The sequence below is a fragment of the Saccopteryx leptura genome, chromosome 3 (assembly GCF_036850995.1).
Source record: "Saccopteryx leptura isolate mSacLep1 chromosome 3, mSacLep1_pri_phased_curated, whole genome shotgun sequence".
Taxonomy (NCBI): Eukaryota; Metazoa; Chordata; class Mammalia; order Chiroptera; family Emballonuridae; genus Saccopteryx; species Saccopteryx leptura.
Window position 1 is genome coordinate 364,887,307 of NC_089505.1, and position 20,744 is coordinate 364,908,050.

Genomic DNA, 20,744 nt, shown 5'->3' on the forward strand with positions numbered 1-20,744 from the left:
GGGTCTGGCTCTTCACAGCTCTGGTGGGAAGAAGAATGCCCTGACCCCATCATCTCGGAGCTGTGACTGGTGTGGTGGGTGGGGGTGAACTGCAGGGGAGGGAGCCAGGGGTGCTGGGTCCTAAATCCCAGAGGGGGGCAGGGACCACGCTTGCTGCAGGTTCCCTGAGACTCCTGACTAGTTAGGGGACAATGTTGTCTTCTGTGCCATTTCTGGGCACAAGAGACAGTGGAGATGGGGTTTTGAAGCTAATGTACCAGAACCACTGGGATACGGTGGCTTGGGGTTTGGGGGTTAACGACACAGTCCCTTAGAGACAGTGTGTAAGGTAACATCAGTTACCGTCCAGTACAGACCCGAGAGACCCTTACTACACCTGGACACAAGCTCACGAGTGGGTGGTCATGCAGACAGGCCCACGTAGCTGCGGGCAGGACACTCTACTGTGCTATTCTCTGTGCCCCCGATAGCCAGAAAACCATGAAGCAGAAGGTCCCTCTGAGGTCTAAGAGGAATAGTTCTGCGTTCTCACCACCTCTCACCATTGTCCCCGACCCAGCCCGGTAGGGGGATGATGGAGACGGAGGGCTGGCAGGCACCCACCAGGCACGGGTGCGTGACTGTCTAGTGTGCAGGACAAATGGGTGAATGGGTCAGTATTCTGCACATGTAGGGCATGTCATCCTCCCTTGGCTTACGACTCTCGCCTTGGCAAATGTGAGACCCACACCTCCTTGTAGCCAGCTGGTTATGCTCCTAGACTCTAAGCTGACTCTTCCTGTGGGTCCCCAGGTCAACACTGAGGTGGGGATTAACAGGACCCAAATTCTCCACTGCAGCATAATTAGTAAAACAGCAGATGGGTTGGCCCCTGCCTGAGTTCTGTATCTCTTTTCTAGCTAGCTTAAAACTCGAATGGGAGAGTGAGAGGATGTCATTAGGAACCCACAGAGATGGGCTGGATAGATACCACAGAGACACCCACCACCACCCACAGGCAAGCATGAGCCTGGGCCCTGCCCCGTGCACAGGCATGCCCACTCCTGTGCAAGCACACACACACAAGTGCCTGCATACTCACACATGCACACACATGCCTGCATACTCACACATGCACATACAAGCACACACATGCCTGCATACTCACACATGCATATACAAGCACGCACGTGCACTCACCCCCCCCCCCCCCCACACACACACACAGACAAGCACCGTGTGTCAATCCCACCCACTCACCCTTAGGCAGACACAGACCTGAATGAGCTCAGCAGCCGGCTTCCTCCTTTTCTCAAAGTGCTTCTGACGGTGCTGCTCCTGCACCTTGAGGGCCAGCCCAGACCCCAGGATGCCCTGGAGGGAGGACCAGGCTCCGGTCAGCCCCACCGGACCCTGCCAGTGCCCCCCACTCCCAGGCCCACAGTGACAACAGCGAGTGACGGGGGTAAGGGGAAAGGCCCTCCTCTTGCTGGGAGTAGGTTGCTGGGCGAAGTGGAGCCCCAATGTCAGGAAGGCTTGACTCTGCCACTTTAGTGGCACTGTGTTCGGCCGCGCTGCCTCTCTGCCGCTTCCTGACTCTGCCACTTTAGTGGCACTGTGCTCGGCCACTCTGCCTCTCTGCCGCTTCCTGACTCTGCCACTTTAGTGGCACTGTGTTCGGCCACTCTGCCTCTCTGCCGCTTCCTGACTCTGCCACTTGAGCGTGCAGCCCTGGGCAGGTCTCTTGGCTGCGGCTCAGGACCCCACAGGGAAACGGGACCCAGCACCTGGCCCACACTGCGTATGGAAAAGGTGAGGTACTGTCCAGGAGTGGCTGGTGGGGGTACAACGCGGAATCCACACCTGGTAAGTGTCGGCGGAACTGGAAACATCTCAACTGCCTGAACTGTCACTTGAGACTTTTACTGCAGCTGGGACGTTCCAGAATTGTGATGTTTTGATTCCCAGGTCAGACCCGCATGGGGATGACATGGACAAAAGCACATCCTTCTCAACTTGAGAGAGAACCCTGTCACACTCCCGCTGCCCCTCACCCTACGGGGAGGAGACCGCGATGCAGCAAGTCCATGCTCAAGGTCAGCAGCCCAAGGTCGGGCAGCCCAAGGTCAGCAGCCCAAGGGAGGGCGGCAGGGGGGAAAGAGCACCCCAGCCTCAGGGCGGGAGCTGAAGGCGGTGGGCGTGCAGTGTTAGAGCAGAAGGCTCTCCCCCTTCGGACTGAGGACCCGGCTATAGAGCCCGCAGACCTGGGAGCCCTGGGTCCACAGCCCGGTGGCCTCGTGACTGCGGGAACTTCACTAACCCAACGAAACCTCGGTTTCCTCCCCTGGAGAAAGCAGATAAATACAGCACCAAACTCCCAACGTCATGAAGATGAAACGAGATGCCGTAAGGAAGCAGTTGGCATGATTCCAGCACACAGAAAGTTCAGTAAAAGCTATCTATTACTCTGTTAATATCACACTTACGGGCACCCGGCTTGGGAAGTTATTCTAACAGGAGTCAAGACCCACTCCCGACTCACTCTTGAAGGAAATGTATTTTGTTAACGTACACAAGACTGTAGATGAAGGCAAAGGACCCGCTATGTGCAAGCAAAGCCCACTGTAATAACTGTATATGATGTCAGTGGGCTCTAGACTTAGTGGGGTGATCACTTCGTAAGTCATATAAGTGTCTAACCACCATGTCACTCACCTGAAACTAAGATAATAGTGTATGTTGAATGTCATTGAAAAATATTTTAAAAATTAAAATAAAAAGAAACACAAGGATGAAAGACACCATCCCAGCCCCCGGGAGCTCAGTCAGTTTCCCAGGGAGGCGGATACGGAGCCCAGGGACGGAGCAGGGGTCCCGGGGAGGCAGGTACAGAGCCCAGGGACGGAGCAGGGGTCCTGGGGAGGCGGATACAGAGCCCAGGGACGGAGCAGGGGTCCCAGGGAGGCGGATACGGAGCCCAGAGACGGAGCAGGGGTCCGAGGGAGGCAGATACGGAGCCCAGGGACGGAGCAGGGGTCCCGGGGAGGCAGATACAGAGCTCAGGGACGGAGCAGGGGTCCGAGGGAGGCGGATACGGAGCCCAGAGATGGAGCAGGGGTCCGAGGGAGGCAGATACGGAGCCCAGGGACGGAGCAGGGGTCCGAGGGAGGCGGATACAGAGCCCAGGGACGGAGCAGGGGTCCCAGGGAGGCAGGTACAGAGCTCAGGGATGGAGCAGGGGTCCCAGGGAGGCAGATACGGAGCCCAGGGACGGAGCAGGGGTCCCGGCCACGCAGGACGGGACACTGAAGGCACTCACCGCCGGGAGGGCAAAGAAGGAGACTCCGATCAAGGAGAAGGTGGCTGCGATCAGGCGGCCCTCCCACGTCTTGGGCGTCTTGTCTCCGTAGCCGATGGTGGCCAGTGTGATCTGAAGAGAGAAGGGTTCAGACGGGGGCTCCCCGGGGAGAGGGAAACTGGGGATGTGTCCACTGAGCTCCACCCGTCAGCCTTTGGACTGACCCGGGGTGGGTGGGCGCTGCGGCCACTTAGAACAAGGTCGCCATGGGAGACAAGCTACCAAGGACGGAGAAGCGTGTGGGGGCCCTGGGGCCACATGGGTCTCTGAGTCGAGGATTTCCTGCCTGTAGTCAATCACTCAGCAGATGGCTCAGTAATTGCAAGCATGTTTGTGCATGAACATACACATGTGATTTGGGGTCTAGCCATGTTACCGAGTGTGTGTGCTTGAGAGTGTATATTACATGGCGTGCATGTCTAATGTCTGCTGTGTGCTGTGTACTCCTGGGTGTGTTCACCTACCTGTGTAGGTTATGAGTGGTCTTGGGCTTATGAACACAGCAGGCAGGACATCAGAGCAGTTCAGAGTGTGACCTCTGCAGCCCAACTGCCTGAGTTCAAATCCCCGGCCAACCACTAACTGGCTCAGTGGTCCTCCTTGGAGTAGGTACTTAACGGCTTCATACCTCAGTTTCTCCATGTTAAAAAAGGGTCTAAAAGTAGCTGTTTGAGTTTAAAACGTGTTAATAAAGGTAAAGTGCTTAGCGCAATGCTTTGGAGAGAAGTCAGACTTCAGGCGGTGCCACCCTGAGTCCCACGTGTCCCCGTGGCTGTGTGTCTCTAGGTGTGAAGGTCTGTATTACACGGGTGCATCTGTCACTGTGTCTGTTTGTACATGCGTGGCTCGGCTGATAACAGCCTAGAACTAATGGGGTAAGGGCCCTCGTGACCACAGGACCAGAATGTTCTGAGCCCTGACGTCTTATCAATACTATGGAAGGCCTGTTCTAAGTGCATAGCCTGTGAGGTAGTCTCCCATGGGCAGGATCCAAAATAGAGGAGGTCTAGCTCTTGCCTGTGACCTCAGAATGCAGCCCTCTCTGTCGATGATCACAGCCAGGCCCCGGGGGGAGGGGATCTCCCAGGGGGTGACTCACCAGGCCCCACCACAGGGCGTCCGCATAGGTCTCAAACTCCTCTTTCATCGCCCCTCCTTCCGCATCCATTTCCGGCACGTCCTTCTCGACCAGGTAGACAAGAAACGAGGAAAGGATGAGCGTCAGGAACCCGATGTACCAGGCGGTGATCAGCTCCTGGGAGAGGGAGCAGAGGACAAGAAAACGGTCACTGGAGGCCGCTAGGTAGATGTCGGGCGCAGACACACTGGAGTTGGACGGGAGATCAGCTTTCCCAGCTCTGTGACCGTGGGCAAGTTGCTCACCCTCTCTGGTCCTTACCTCCCCTCTCTGTAAAATGGGGTCGGCAATGTGGTCATTTCCGCCGTTGGTACAATGAGTGCCCGGCTATAGGAGGAGAGGAAGGTTTCCACCGTGGGGTGACTTTGAATGACAGCCCAAGGCTCAGGACTCGGGAGCCTGGACCCTGTGCAGGACCGGGCGGAACGGAGCTCAGCTGAACTGGGAAGCCAGCAGCAAGGGGCAGCGGGCGTGGCACAGCAGTCAGGGTGGCAGGGAGGGCCCCAGCCTGCCTGCCACCGAGTAACTTTGTGACCCTGGGCAAATGACCTCTCCACTCCAGCCTCAGCTTCCTCATGTTAAAAACGAAGGATTGGATCAGAGAGTCTCAGAAAGTGCCAGGTGTATGATCGGTGAAATGCAGTTTTTATGGTAGTCACCTATTGATTGAAATCATATTAAAAATGAGCATAGGCCTGACCTGTGGTGGCGCAGTGGATAAAGCGTCGACCTGGAAATGCTGAGGTCGCCGGTTCGAAAACCTGGGCTCGCCTGGTCAAGGCACATATGGGAGTTGATGCTTCCAGCTCCTCCCCCCTTCTCTCTCTCTGTCTCTCTCCCTCCCTCTCTCTCTCCTCTCTAAAATGAATAAAATAAAATAAAAAAAGAAAGGAAAAAAAAATGAGCATAAATAATTCATAAAACCCGTGATGTCATGCATATCATCATGTGAGAGACTAGGACATACGCGTAAGTAAGCAAGAGGAAGCTGACTGCAAAAAACCGTTAAGGGCCAGCAAGGGCGGCGCAGAGACGTAGCAGGGTGGGCATCCCTGGGGTTTCAGACACCCGCCACGACGACCTCTGAGGCTGTGTTTCCCTCGTGCTGTTCCACTGTCAAGGGTTAGCACGGCAGCTGGGATGGGAAGAAAGCCCAGGGGCTGGCACATGCGATCTGGAGATGAGGCCTGTCACTCCCGCTGAGTCGTCAGAGAGCAAAGCCGCTGCTCTCCACATACGTCATCTCTCTGACCATCTACGGCCAGGCAGCTGGCCTCTGGGTCAGTAGGATCTCGCCGACAGGTGCTCCCTGTCTCCCTCCACGCCACTGCTGACACTGGTCTTGCTGCCTGAACTGCCCTTGTCCAGGGGATCAACCAGAGCATCACCACGTCACCTCCAGACTATGTCACCTCCATTGTAAGACGTCCCTGGATGTTTGCTCCTCTAGCTAGAGGTAGGGTTTATTGATCTCTAGCTCCTTTATGCCCTTCCTATCTTCCACACAGACTTCTCTAAGTGTCCAATGCTTCCTTACGCTCACGTGTTTACAGGTCTGGCTTCTCTCAGGGCCTCGCATGCACAGCGCACGCGTGTGAGTTCACTCTGCAGCAGAGGGAGAGGTTAGTGTGCAGGGTGCACACCAGCCAGCCGGCTGCTCTCTCCAGTGTCCGCCCTGCAGAGGGTTCGAGAAGGAAAGCAGGAACTGGATCTTGCCTCCCTGTGGTCACGTCTGAGCACCAGCCTCCAGCCTTGTCACATGTGCTTCCAGCGTTCCTCCTACGTGTTTGTGTGCTTTCTGACCCCCAAATGTGAGTCAGAAACCCCCATCTGGTGCATAAACCAAGAAACACCGTATGCGCAGAACCACTGGCTGCGCTGGATGGTTAGGAGGCGGCATAATGGTCATCGATGAGGAGAGAAAATGAGTCCCAATTCCCTGCTTTGCAGTCACTGAAAAGGTCATTCAGGGTAATTCTGCCTTTACACAACTCTCACCAGGGGCGCTGTGGCAGGGTTCGCGGCCGTTCCTCATGCCCATGGGCTCCGGCCCATGCCCACGACCCTGCAGGCAGGCTGGGGCTGAGCGGCTGGGGTCCAGCCAATGTGGGGGGTGACGGGCGCGGAGTCCACTTGGCAGGATGCTCCAGACCCCTCTTCCCTCGCCTTGGTGACTCAAGGCTCACTTGCAAGACAGACAGGGACCACCCAGGCCACACCAGACACTGTGTGCAAGAAAATGTAAGCATTTCTGTGCTAGGTCTGCCGACTCCGGGGCTTTTGACCTGGGAGCAGAGCCCGGCCTCTCCTACCCTTGAACGTCTGACTCGGTGTACTGTAAGACGGGCCATGAGCACTAGGCATCTCCGAGTTCCCTGAACAGCACCCAGCCGGGGGTCCTTCACTCTGATTCCTCCTGCACCGGCCTCCCGACGGTTCTCCCTGCCGGAGCTGAGGCTCAATGTTCTCCTCCACGGTGCAGGGTCCAGCTAGGCAGGGATGTTAACATAAAGCGGTACTTAAGGTTTGGACTCACAGGGAGTCCCACGGCTCCAGACATGGGACTCTGCCTGCCTCAGTTTCCACACCTGCTCACGCACATGGGACTCTGGAAGGGATCAGACTAAGTTCCCACCATCCTAGCATCTGATCGCCCCCGGAGAGGTGAGCTCCGCCATGACCGGCAGCTAACCACTGAACCCGGGTCGGAGCGGACTGCCTGGCATGTGTCCCGCCGCGTGACCTCGGCCGGCTGCCTCCTCCTTCCGCGTCTGCTTTCTTATCAGTGTGATGAGGAACCAGCGGGCCGGACTCACGGGGTGAGCGTATCCGCGATCTCGGCGCTCATCCATAGCAACTGACCGTCGCTACGAGCTGGGTGTGTCCTGCGTGCCTTTCACCTGAGGCGAGCGCGTTCCTACTATTCTATTTCACGGATACAGGAACCAAGCCCCAGGGAGGGCTCAGAACATCTCCAGACTCACACCAGCGGAGTCTGGATCCGACCAGCCAGCCTGCACCAGGGACCCTGTGCCTCCCAGCCCACGTTCCTGTGCATCAGCTCATTTCATCCTCACAGCAACCCAGAGGGAGAGGTCTGGTGACCCCTGTGTTAGAAGCGAGGAAACTGCGGGTCAAACAGGGTCGAGTGACAGGCCGCGTGTATCTGGTGGAGCTGAGACCCGAGCCCAGGCCTACCTGTCTCTGCTCGCGGCCACAGCCCTGCGTCTGCCCACTTCCTGCCTGCCCCCCTACTTCCTGCCTGTCCCTCCCCTACTTCCTGCCTGCCCCTCCCCCACTTCCTGCCTGCCCCCCTACTTCCTGCCTGCCCTCTCCCACTTCCTGCCTGCCCCTCCCCCACTTCCTGCCTGCCCCTCCCCACTTCCTGCCTGCCCCTCCCCCACTTCCTGCCTTCCCCTCCCCCTTCCTGTCTTCCCCTCCCCCACTTCCTGCCTGCCCCCCTACTTCCTGCCTGCCCCTCCCCTACTTCCTGCCTTCCCCTCCCCCACTTCCTGCCTGCCCCTCCCCTACTTCCTGCCTGCCCCTCCCCCACTTCCTGCCTGTCCCTCCCCCACTTCCTGCTCCTCCCGTCACCATCCCCAGTGGTGGCAGATGACCCCTCTCCCCCTGGGGATGCTGTACTGACGGGCACGCCGTGGAAGGGCGCAGGGGCTGCGTGGGTGAGTGCCCCACGTGGTCTGACGGCTTCTCCGTGGCACCTACTTTGCTGTGGGCACAGATGGCCGAGCCCAGAAGCTTCCAGGTGCCGCCCCTGCGGTCCATCCGCAGCATGCGCAGGATCTGCAGGAAGCGCAGGCTCCGCAGCGAGGTTGCCAGGACATTGCCCTGGTTGCCCACGGCGACCACGGGCACAGACGCAATCAGCACGAAGATGTCTGGGAAAGAGGACAGACAAAGGGCCGGTGACCGGAGCTGTCGGGGGACCAGCGGAGCCATCACAGCCCCGTCTGCCAGCACACGAGCGTGTGCCAAGCCTTGCTGTGTTAAACCGTGACATCAACCACACCTCATGAGTAGGATTAGCCTCTGTGACAGAGGAAGAAACGTGGGCTGTAAGGTGTGGTTGAAGCCACTAAGCACACTTTCCTGATAGAAAGGAGAATATGCTGGAATAAAGAGGAGGCACAGAATGCCTCAAGTCAAATCCTTGGAGAGTCGGAGGAGTTAAGATGAATTAAACACCTTGAGAGGTAGTGAGTGCCCCCTGATTGGAGGTATGCAAGCAGTCTGCACGACCAGTTGAAGGGGACTGAACATAAGACAGGAGGACCTGGTGGTCTTCCAGCCCTAATGTTTTATGATCCTGTGCCTTTAATCATTCCCGGGTTTGGATACTCTAAGTCCCCTAACCATCACTGCGGACAGACTTTGTCATGTCACGCTATGACTGTAGTAGGATGTGCAGATGGGAACAGATGGGTCCACGCTGCACCAGTAAGTGTCACAGCTTCCATCTCTGCTATCAGAATGCCTGTCCTGAATGATGGGCTCAGTGACACCCCCTCAAACCAACTCTTGGGTCAAGACCCAGTACGTAATGGCGGGGGAGGGCATAGGTGCTACGTCCATCCAGACCTGGGCGTTAGGACGGCACGTGCCACCTCCTGCCTGTGTGACTGGGACACGGCTCGGCTCCCAGAGCCTCCGTTTCCACCTCTGGGAAAGGGCGTAATCTGGTCCTCTAGAGGCCCTTCTCAACCCGCAATGGTGTCATGGCTCCCACCCCGCCACAGGCTGTCTGGAAATGCGTGGGCAATCTGGGCTGTCACAGTGACTGGGGTGCTACTAGTCTAGGGACCGGGAGCTCAGCATCCTGCAATGGCTGGGTCTTTCTGAGCCCCGATTCTGAAAGTGACACCATCCCATGAAGAGTCACTGCTCTGTGGGGTTGTTGGGAGCAGACACAGAAGGGGGAATTCAGCAGCTCACGGAGGGGGGGGACAGTCCGGCCTCCGCAGAGCCCCAGGAGTTCCCAGAAGGAGGGTGTCAGCTCAACATCTCCTCAGAGGAACAATGCACCGGAGGAAGGGGACTCAGGGGACTTGGGGGAGGGGCTTACCCAGCATGCACAGGGGCTTCCTGGCAAACTTCAGCCGTCCACGCCAGCCTTTGTATCGGCAGCAACACCCGGCCGCCCAGATCCTCAAAGCAAACTCGGCTCCGAAGATGAAAATCGCGAATGTCTCCTGTGTTGGAGAGATGGGGAGAGACGCGGATGAACCGGGACCCAGGCGTCAGGGACCAGCGGGTTCTGTCGGCCGCTGCTCTGCTGGCTGAGGGGAGAGAGCTGGCGTCCTGCACTGGGGCCAGCCAGCTCCCGTCTTCCTGCAGATGTTCTAAGGGTCCCTGACCTTCAGGCTTGCAGAGTGACTACTTGTTCTCATTTCTGTATTTCTGTTCCAATGGATCATTAAAAAAAAAAAAAACCCAAACCTCTCATGCATTAAAACCCCCTAAGAAGTACAGTTGGGTTTCAATGAAACTCTCTACTAAATCCCACCCAGTGTGCAGCCTCGGCATTGCTCGTGGTGGTCAGTGTTACGGAGTGTGCTCCGGGGCCAGGTGCCACCAGGACAGTGTTTCATAATATCACCTTCACTTTCTATTTTGAGAAACCAAGGCAAGGAATGGTTACACAAATCTCTTAAGGCTTCAAAGTGTCGAAGAAGGAAGCCCCAGCTGGGCATCTGGCTCGCAGCCCACATCGTAAGCACCACCCTGCCCCCTGGGATCCTGGGTCTGCTCCTCCCCTCCCGCACCTCCCCTGCTAACCAGACAGGACAACTTTGTCCCCCTTTCTCTCTGGGGGTCTCCCTGTGCAGCGGCACCTCCCCAGGGGTCCCAGAATCCTAGTTCCTGGGACTGGATGGTTTCCCAGGACTCACTCGCTCGGTCTCCTGCCCTGCAGACCGTAAACACCTGCCCTCAGAAGGGATCTGCTGACCTTGGAGCCAAGAAGGGCGTGTCAGTGTGAGGCAGAGGCTCTGCAAGTGTGTGAACCCCATAGGGGGGCTAGCACCCCTTCCCTGAAGAGGTGGGCTGACGGCTCAGTCAGCCAGGGTGTGGCCGTTCGGAGGGCCAGTGACCAGCGCTGTCCGAGGCTGCGAGAGGGGCTCGTTCTCCCCGGGGCCCCGCCGCCTGGTGCCGAGGAGGCTGCACCCAGCCTAGTGGCGTCTGCTGCTCATCTGATCTTTTCACATATTTCAGGGGAGGATGTGGGGAGAAAACTGAGAGGCAGGGGCATTAGGGACCGTGCTGAAGAGGCATAGTCCCTCTCTCTCTCCACCACACCTCGCCTGCAGAATAGAAAGCAGAGACGGCAGAGGCCCTGGGAGGGAGGACTGACAGTTTTATGTAGAAATATTGTACCTGGCCTTGAACAGAGAAAGAGATCCTCAGGGTTTACGGAGGGAAAGCAGAGGCAAGGTTCAGAGTGAAGCACGCCTGTGTATTAACGTTCCGAGGACTGGGAAGCCGCGGTTCAGAATTTAATGAACGCATATTGGTTTTTGCTCTGACCCTGCGTAAGCCCCCTTATTTCTGACCTGGAATAATAAATAGCATCCCCCAGTCCACCAGTGCCCCTGCAGACCTGGACCATTCGGTCCAGGCATTGCTTTCTCTTGGGCCTGGATTTGGCCAGAGGCTCCAGGAAGCCAACACCAATTGGGCAGAAATGCCGCCTTGCCTTCGCCGTGGGAGTCCAACCAGAGCGTCTACCCCAGACACACAGCACCACGCCGGGCCCGCGATCTCACCAGTAACAGCAGCCAGTCTCCCGACACCGTCTCGTACTCCTTGAAAGTGGTCAGGACAGCCAGAATCAAGCACCCCAGGACGATCAGGAACCTAGAAGGGAAAGACGGAAAAGACTAAGGCAGCGTCGAGCGAGTGCTGGCTTGCTCCAAGGCTAGACAGGGAAAGGTGACAGACAGCCGGATGACGTTGTGACCCCCATCGGACAGGGGCGTGGGTTGCATCATTCCATTTAACCCCATAACAAGACGGGTCGGGCTAATGTTCCGGTTCAAGAAGACAAGGCTGGGCGGGTTAGGCACTGTGCGTATTTCTACTTTCCCAGCTGGTTCGTGTCCAGTTCAAGAACACAAGGCTGGGCGGGTTAGCACTGTGTGTATTTCTACTTTACCAGCTGGTTCCTGGAAGCGGTTGATTAGTTGGAATTCGAACTAGAATCAGGGGTCCCCAAACTTTTTACACAGGGGTCCAGTTCACTGTCCCTCAGACCGTTGGAGGGCCGCCACATACAGTGCTCCTCTCACTGACCACCAATGAAAGAGGTGCTCCTTCCGGAAGTGCTGCAGGGGGCCGGATAAACGGCCTCAGGCGGCTGCATGCGGCCCGCGGGCCGTAGTTTGGGGATGCCTGATACTAGATCATTTGGTCCCAACCCCAGGGGCTGTGGAACCCATGAAGACCAAACGTAGTTATCATGCATTTTAGTAAATCATCAGGAACGTGAATAAACTAATTACATGTTCTGCACGCAGAGGACTATGGTTTGCAAATATGAAAAAGTTCTTAAGTGTAAAGAAAACATAAAAAACTCATTCCAAAAATTGATCAATTCAAAAAAGGTTGCTATCACCATGTTTTGCATGGTTTGGTTTTTGTTTTTTTTTACAATCAACGAGTACTCAAGGAAATAACCTGTTTCCATTGGGGATCTTCAGAAATGTTTGTAAAATTATAAAGTGCTTTTCATGCTAGACGGAATAGGAGTCACCACACTGAATGATGCAGGACACTGGTCCCTAGAAAGTCATCGAGGGGTCGTCTGGGTTCATGCCCCTGCCCCAGGCAGAAGCAAACTGCAAACAATCCTTTGAGACCAGTACCATTGTAAACTCTGTGTGTGTGTGTGTGTGTGTGTGTGTGTGTGTGTGTGTGTGTGTGTAGTGCATATGTGTGCGTATGTCCTTGTTTCAATCAAGAAAAAACGGTTCTCCTTCCCTGTTGGTGGAGAGAGTCCTTGGTTCCATGGTCAGCAACAGGCTCCCTGAGGACCCAGGAGGGAACTTATAAGCAAGGGTCCGTGGGTGAGGCTTGGTACCGTATCCTCAAGCCCTCCTGCTCTATGGAACCCGGCTCTTCGCCCTACTAGGTTCCAATCCATGCTTTTTTTGGCTTGCTTGTGTAAGTGGGTGCCCACTTGTTCACTCACTCACTCTCTCACTCACTCATTCATTTACTATTTACATGGCAGGCAGTGGGGACACAGCTGGATTTTAACCATGCATAAGTGGGACCTGTCCCAACAAACAGACAGCTCTCTCATGGTGTGGTGGGAAGGAGGTTTGGAAATGTCTGCTCCTGGCCTTGACTGAGGGCCCGAGTCCCTGGCTCTGAGCCGTGGTGATCCGGTCACCTTTCTTGATCAATAAACCTGCTGATCCACAGATCTGAATCGCTATGTTTCTAACCCGGCCTAGGAATCTAAGCAAGGTTTTCCATTTCCGCCTGCGTTTGGCCATTTTACTTTAAACTCATGACTCTGACCCACGCCTGGGATCGGCTTACTCTGGATCTCAGACCGTCTGTGCAGGGGATGATGAGATGATGATGGTGACCGTAACAATGGCCTCCACCACCTCTAGTGAGCACTGACCGCCGGCCACTTTACAGCTATCCTCCCATTGTTCTCACAACCACCTCCCACTGTAGAGGTGACCACACCCATTTTAGAGACAAAAAAATAAACAAACATCAGAAGGAATTATTACCATCAAGATAAATGTGTGGTCAGCAAAAAGACCACAGAGTTTAGAGTCCACAGCCATAGGGTCAAAGGAGGCTCTGGCCCTCTATGTGGCCCCCAGTAGCCCACTGACTTTGGGAAGCCCAGTGATCATGCCCACAGAGTGGGAATAACAAATCTTTGCAGAGGTCACAGCTGTTGCAAGGACCACAGGAGATTATGGATGGAGAACTGTTTGGTTGACTGCATAGGATCATGCAAATGACGCCTGAGGTTCTCCTAGACACACAGTCACCATTGATCTGCTGGGCCTGGGAAACACGGAGGGAACTTAATCCACCTTGGGTGATTCTGCAAGTCCAAACTCCAGCCCTCTCAAGACTTTATTCCATTCACTCATCAGCTCTGAAGGTAAGACCAGATTAGAATCTCCTTCTTCCTATGACGCTGTGCCATCTCCGGCAAATGACACAACCTCTCCGCACCTTGATTTCCTCATCTGTGAAATGAACCCTGTAAAAGTGCCCACGTCCTCAATTATTGAATAGTGTAATCCGGGTCAGGTGACTGGAAGAGTGCCTGGTAGGTAGTTCGCCTTCATTAAGAGTTAGCTACTCTCCTGTTGTGACTTTGTATCTCTGTATCTAGTGCCTCTTTTGTCCCAGGCATAGTGTTGACTTCAAGGATGCACACATGAATACAGCCCAGCCTGCACTTTCAAGGACCTCTTAGGCCAGTGGAAGGCACAGAAGACAGAGTCACAGGAGAGCGCAGCGGAGGTTATGGCCCGAGTGTCCGCCACCTGCCTTGGGAACACCGGACGGGAAGCATCCAAGAGGTTGCAGCCAAGGTGTCAGAGGATGTGGAGGCTTAGATGGGGTTGACCACACGTCCCAGTTCACTCCAGCCAAGGTGTCAGAAGGATGTGGAGGCTTAGATGGGGTTGACCATACGTCCCAGTTCACTCCAGCCGAGGTGTCAGAAGGATGTGGAGGCTTCAATGGATTGACCACACATCCCAGTTCACTCCAGCCAAGGTGTCAGAGGATGTGGAGGCTTAGATGGGGTTGACCACACGTCCCAGTTCACTCCAGCCAAGGTGTCAGAGGATGTGGAGGCTTAGATGGGGTTGACCACACGTCCCAGTTCACTCCAGCCAAGGTGTCAGAGGATGTGGAGCTTAGATGGGGTTGACCACACGTCCCAGTTCACTCCAGCCAAGGTGTCAGAAGGATGTGGAGGCTTCGATGGTTGACCACACGCCCCAGTTCACTCCAGCGGTTCCCCATGCACTGTGTGTTGACCTGGACCGTGATCCCCTCATGCACATAGACAGGGCAAAAGTTCACGGACACAGAGCCGGGCTGATCTTCTTTAGCAAAGGGTGTAGACCTTTCATGACCTGGCCTTGCCCTCCTCACAGCCTTTATCTGCCGCTTCCCCAGCCCGGGCCGGCTGTACTGAATGACAGCACTTCCTCAAACTCTTTGAGCCCACGTGCTGTCTTGGTGGTCCTCTTCCCTGCCCACCCCCCACACAACCCTCTTCATCCTTTTGCTGATCCCGTCTTGCTTCTGGATGCTTTCTGCCCCTGCTGCTCTCTGCAGCTTCCCCTGGGTGGCTCCTCCCTTGAGATCAGAGGACACCTGAGGCATTTCTCTTCTGGTCCTGACCATAACCCACGATCGTTCTGTAATCGTTTGCTTGCATTGCATAGTAAATAAAACACACTATCCTAACACCTGACACTAGAATCCCTCTTAGGGTGGGACCGCCTTTGTCTAGAGAAACAGTTTACGGATCCAGATGAAGTGGGCATTGCAAACCTGAAGACACGAGGCTGCTGAACTTCTCGGCAATAAAAATTAAGCAGCTGGAGGTGGGAGTTAGTTTTAAAGGCTGGGAACGATAGAGGAGAGAATATCGCCTACCCAAATGCTGAAGAATGTTTAAGAACAAGGTAGTCTAAAATTTTAAATCTGTGGTCCTGCAGCACAAGCCATCCGCCACAGCCTTGTGTGAGCGGTTTCGTCCTGAGCTGGCACTGAACATGGAGCTGAAGCCCAGACCTGGGGAGAAAGACTAGCTCGGTCTCCCACGGCTGACCTAATTCAGACAGAACTGAAGCCAGACTCTGAGACTCTACCTGCACGTTGTATGTGAACGTGTGTGAATGTTGGGAAGGTTCTGTGAGGTGTGTGCATGGTGGGCCTGCCCTAAGCGTGCTCCCAGTGAGTCATGCCCTTGTATAATCCCCACCCTTGAGTGCAGGTGGCACTTTTGACTTTCCTCCAGCAACAGAATAAGGCAAAGATGACGGGATGTCACTCCCTCAATTAGGTTTCACTCTGCGGCAAAGGCAACAAGATAGGCGCACCTGTGATCATGCTCCTTTATGTCAGACTTCATCTTAGCAGAACGGAGTGAGCTGCTATGTTGTGAAGGAGCTAGCAGAGCCACAAGGCAAGAAACTGTGGTGGCTTCTAGCACCTGAGAGAAGCCCCCGCTGACGGCCAGCATGTGAGTGGGGCCTCAGTCCTACAACCACAAGCACCAAGAATCCGGTGAGTTTGGAGGAGAGCTCCCAAAGTTCAGCCTGAACCTGCTTGTGAGACCCCAAGCTGAGGACTCAGTTAAGCTGTGCCCAGACTCCCAACCCAGGGAAACTGTGTGACAAATAAATGTGTGTTGTTATGAGCCACTAATTGTGATGCAGCAATAAAAAACGAACACAGTGTGGAGTGGGAGTCGGAGCCAAGTGCATCCAGTTTCTATAGAGCAGGGTAGCCCCCACCCCCACTCATCAGAGCCTGTCTGGGCTGCACTGTGTGTTTGCTCTATGGGACTCCTTGGGTCTACGGCCATACCACCCTGAATGCGCCCGATCTCTCGTCTATGGGACTCCTTGGGGGTGGAGATGGTCTTGTTTCTCTCTATGCCCCAGCGACTAGCTCAAAGTCTGGCACACAGGATATAAGGTGGTTCTGGACAGACAAGGCAGAGGGGATATAAAGAGCTTTGGAGGCCAAGTGAAGGGTTTGGACTTCATTTTGCAGAAGACCTTTAAATATATATAGCTCCATATATGTATTTATGGATATATATATATATATATATATATATAGCCACATCATCTACATCTATAGCTATATATCCATATCACCCTTATATCTCTATCACCTAGATCTATATCCATACCTACATCCATATCCATACCTATATCACCTATCTCTGTATCTTATATCGGTATCTTTATCATCTGTACTTGTGTTGACAAAGACTGCCCTGTGCCAGGTGCCGTCCCGAAGCTGCTGTCGTGGGCCGATGAGAGAGGGTGAGAGAGGATCTGGTGACGTGACGAGGGTCCCATGAGAGTGAACAGAGGTCCTGGTGGCCTCAGCAGGATCTGTGACTAATGGATGTGAACGCCGAGCGAGAGGAGCATCTGCGGGGTCTCGGGGCTGGGAGACAGGGTGGGCCACGCGCTGGTCACAGACGTAGCAATATGTGCACAGAGGCCGCTTGCTGAGAAGAGAAACTAGGCTGGGGACCTACTGAGTTTGAGGTCCGAGTGGGAACAGCCAGCAGGCTGATGGAAAGTCAAGTCTAAAGCTTAGGGCAGAGGTCGGGGGTTGGAGAATTCAATCCCTTTCAGCTCTAAAAGTCTGAGACCACAGAGCCAGCAGAGGGAACAATTCAGTCTTAACCAACCACCAAAACGCAGCCTGGTTTCCCTCGGCGTCGGCGGGGAGGGCGCAGAACCAGGCTTCCGCCAGCAGGGGGCAGCAAACGCCCGGCGGAACTCCGCGTTTCCTGAGAACAATCCTTCATCTGTGAAGCCGAACGCAACCAAAGAAGCTCCTTCACCGGAGGAGCCGAGAAGAGGAAGAGGAAACGCTTTTTGGCCTCTTGCATATTTCAATTTAGTCTTAAAATCTGAACTTGATTTCAGGGGCGGAAGCCAGAAATGTGTGTCTAGACACACTCACCCCTTCTGTTCCGGCTCTCTGTGCCTCCCTGGTTATTTTTTTTCTTCCTCTGACATGTTGGTTGCCTTCTCTGCGGCCTTGACAGGTTCCTTCACCCCACTTTTCCGCCCCTGTCCCCCTTCCCTAATGTCTTTTCCGCTCCTCTGTCCCTCTTCCTTTCTGCTCCTCCTCCCTCTGCTCCTTGCCCAGAACGCCCCACCCCCACCTCAGGAACTGCAGGAATGAGTCAGGCTTTGCTGCCAGCGTCTTGGGCAGAGCCACCAGCTGCCCTTCTGTCTGCCTGGTCCCGGCGGTCTTTGCAAATGAGCCAGTCAGGGTCAAGGATCGCAGACAGGCCCTTCAACCAGACATCCTCTTTTCCACAGACTGCCCTCTGCCTCTGCCACCACCCACCCAGCCCGGGGGTGCAGAGGGCACCCGGACACAGCGGGAGCTGCTTTGTGGCTGCACGTGGTGGCTCCAGTGTAAGGCCCAGGGGCCGGGACAAGAACCAGTGCTTCCAAACCTCTGTTTGAACAGGGATGTGCAGAACCTGCCTCCCTAGCCGGGCGAAGGCAGAACTGAACCTTCTGACAGCAGGGTGACTCCATAGTTAGCTAGTTAGCCCACCTGTCCTGGTCCTCAGCCACCACCACCGGTCCCTGCTCTCGAACAGAAGACAAAGCCCACTCCTCCTCCCCTGAAATGGTGGAGAGGCAAAGCACCCACTGTGTGCCGGGGACTTCCTTATTCCCCGAGTCAGCCCGAGGGCTGCTGGGAATCACAGCGCCCAGCCCACGGGGCTGGCTGGAGGAGCTCACAGCTCAGATCCACCTCCAGCTCCGTTGTTTACTCCTGTGGGAGCCGGGAGACGTCCCTTCCTCCCCCCAGGACTCTGTGTCTGCATCTGCGACAGGACAGGATTGAGTTAGATGACCTCAAAGGCCGTTGGGGATAGAAACTGGGGTTTTGGGCTTCCAGCCCTGCCAAGATGGCCTGGAAGAGCTTTCAGGGACAAATGGCTGTCACTCACCACCGAGGGGACTGTTCCCTCCTTTGTAAATGGGAATGAGAAAGGCTCCTCATTCGGGGCTGTTGTGAGAAGTCGATGAGACGGTGTCCGTAGACTCTGCAATGCGCACAGGCTCACACAGGCCCACGGCTGCCGGCGGCTGCAGGGGAGTCTCAGCTCGGACGGGCCGGGCCCAGGACGGAGTCCCACGTGGCTGATGGGTTGTGTCGCCATTTCATCAGACCTGGGGTTCCTTATTTAGAATGGGTGAGTCAACTAAACATCGGGAGATGCCCGAGCTGGAAGCTGACTGAGTCCCATGATGCTCTGCACCATCTACACCAGCGTGAGTCACCACTTGGTTACTTTTGAGGGGTCCCTCGTCACGATCTTAGATCCATCAGCCTCCAAAAGAAGACCATGATTTTTTTTTTTTGGGGGGGGCAGGTAGAAGGCTGGTAACCGTGTCTGAGGACAGAACCTTCTCCAGAACAAGACATCCTGTCCATGCCCCTGACCTCCTCCACACTAGCAAGGTCACCGGCTGGAATATGCAACAGTCCCATTAACAACGTTGCTAATACAGCTGTCTTCATCTGACACTTCCAGATAGAGGCGATACCATCCAAGCTCTGGCAGGCCACATTCTTTTCTCCCTAAGGACTAGAGACAGGAGCCTTCAGGCCCATACTTCCTACTCCAGGAGGACCCCTGGGCCAGGGTGAGTGGCAGACACAGTGGGACTATGCGCCTGAGATGTGAAGGTCATCTGGTCCCCAAACCCCCCTTCCCGCGGGTGGCATCAACTCCTCCCGGGCAGTGTGCCCCCACGTACCAGGATGTGCTGGGGACGGCGTGTCTGCACAGCCTGCTTACCCGCAGAGCAATGTTATGCAACGTGTAAAAACTGTATTCTAAGGTAGCAGGTGCTATAAAGTGATGTGAGGTTATATTTGGGGCGTCTTCACATTGCAAACATCTGCCGTGTTCTTCTCGTAACCAGTGACAGAAAGGAGGAAAGTAAAGGTTTGGGGATCTAATTGTACCAAGCAGACTTTTAAGATGTTCTCCAGGGATCCTTGCCTCCCGCTGTTCACACCTGTGGTTAATTCCCACCGCCGAGAGGTGGCTGGAGCCTGTGGTGAGTTTCTAACCAACAGAACACAGTAAAAATGGGATGTCACTTCTGTGATTCGGTTACAGAAGATTGTGACTGCCATCTTGGTGGTGGACGCGCTCTTGGTGGCTTTGATGGAGCAGGCTGCATGTCAGAGAGGGCCAGGTGGTGTGGAACTACATGTCGCTTTCAGCCAACGGCCAGCCAGGAACCGACACTCTGAGTCCAACAGTCCCCAAGGAACCCAATTCTTCCAACAACCACAAAAGGGAGCTCGGAGGAGAATCCTTCCCCGGCCATGACTTCAGATGAGCCCCCAGCCCTGGTGGACACCCTCACAGTCACCTTTGTGAAATACCTGAGCACAAGACCCAGGGAGGCCGTGCCTGGATTCCTGGTGCGCAGACGCGGAGAGGATGAGTGCGTGTGCTGTGAAGCAGTTAAGTCAGCCGTGACCCGAATCGTGGCTCACCACCTAGAACCCGGATGGCCTCGGGCAGGTGTATTTTTCTGAACCTCAGATTCTCGTCTATATGTAACGCAGGAGTGATAGTTCAAAGGATTTTCAGTGCCTTAGTCTTTACTCCAGTCTTCGTAGCTAAGCAACCACACAGCACAGCAAAAAAGCCTTATAACCAAAACCCACTTCTCTGAAGAGGTCTCCATGCAAACAGCCTCTGTCCTCGGAGCGCGTGGCTTTGCAGGTCGATCTCTGCCTCCCCACCAGCTACGGCATCCAACAGCACGATGTGAACCGTGTGCAGAGTCAAAAGGCAGAACTTACGGCGGATTCGGGATGTCATGGAATAGGTGGATATGGTGGTGGAGAGCCGTTCTAAATACAGCAAAGCCATTCGCAGGTGGCAATCTCCCTGGAACTAAAGGTAACTCAGTTGATACTTCAAAGGATTAAAAGTCTTATACAGTCCTTCCCCGGATATGTTGAGAAAATTAAATGTGAAGTCATATCGTATTAGCAAGACATTTTGGCATGGAACACATATTCCCCTCAATTAACATTTGATCCAGTCTTTGCTCATTCTAACAATTAGAGCACCATTACAATTATGACCTGAATTTTGTTGACTATGAGATACAATTAAACAAGTACTAGTGAGATATTTTTCTTCACTGTTTGGTAGGAAGTCTTGGTTCCCATTTTCAGCATACTTTCAGTAGACGGTCACCGACTCCCATTAACTGTGAAACGACCCTCCAAACCTAGCTCACGGGATGACCATGTGCATCAGCAGAGAGCTAAGTGTGGAAGCTCCCTAGAATCCCGGCCGAGAGCAGACGTCCATCCCATGCCAGCTTCTTCCCTCTTTCCTTCTCCCCTTGTGCTCCCAGAGGACAGTCCAGTAACTGCCTTGAGTAGCACAGCCGCCCTCCGATTCCGCGGGTCCCCCATCCACAAATGCCAGCCACCTGCAAA

The 20,744-nt window shown here is 54.9% G+C and overlaps 1 protein-coding gene across 1 annotated transcript in view; it reads right to left on the reverse strand.

Annotated features, from left to right (window-relative positions):
* Window positions 1-20,744, reverse strand: part of KCNQ3 (potassium voltage-gated channel subfamily Q member 3) — a 218,787-nt gene that overhangs the window by 27,826 nt on the left and 170,217 nt on the right. The window contains exons 2-7 of the mRNA XM_066379540.1: window positions 11,255-11,345; window positions 9,556-9,682; window positions 8,199-8,371; window positions 4,437-4,592; window positions 3,299-3,409; window positions 1,258-1,353 (exon numbers count right to left, since the gene is read on the reverse strand). Coding sequence (XP_066235637.1) covers window positions 1,258-1,353; window positions 3,299-3,409; window positions 4,437-4,592; window positions 8,199-8,371; window positions 9,556-9,682; window positions 11,255-11,345 — 754 coding nt within the window. The remainder of the gene's footprint in view (window positions 1-1,257; window positions 1,354-3,298; window positions 3,410-4,436; window positions 4,593-8,198; window positions 8,372-9,555; window positions 9,683-11,254; window positions 11,346-20,744) is intronic.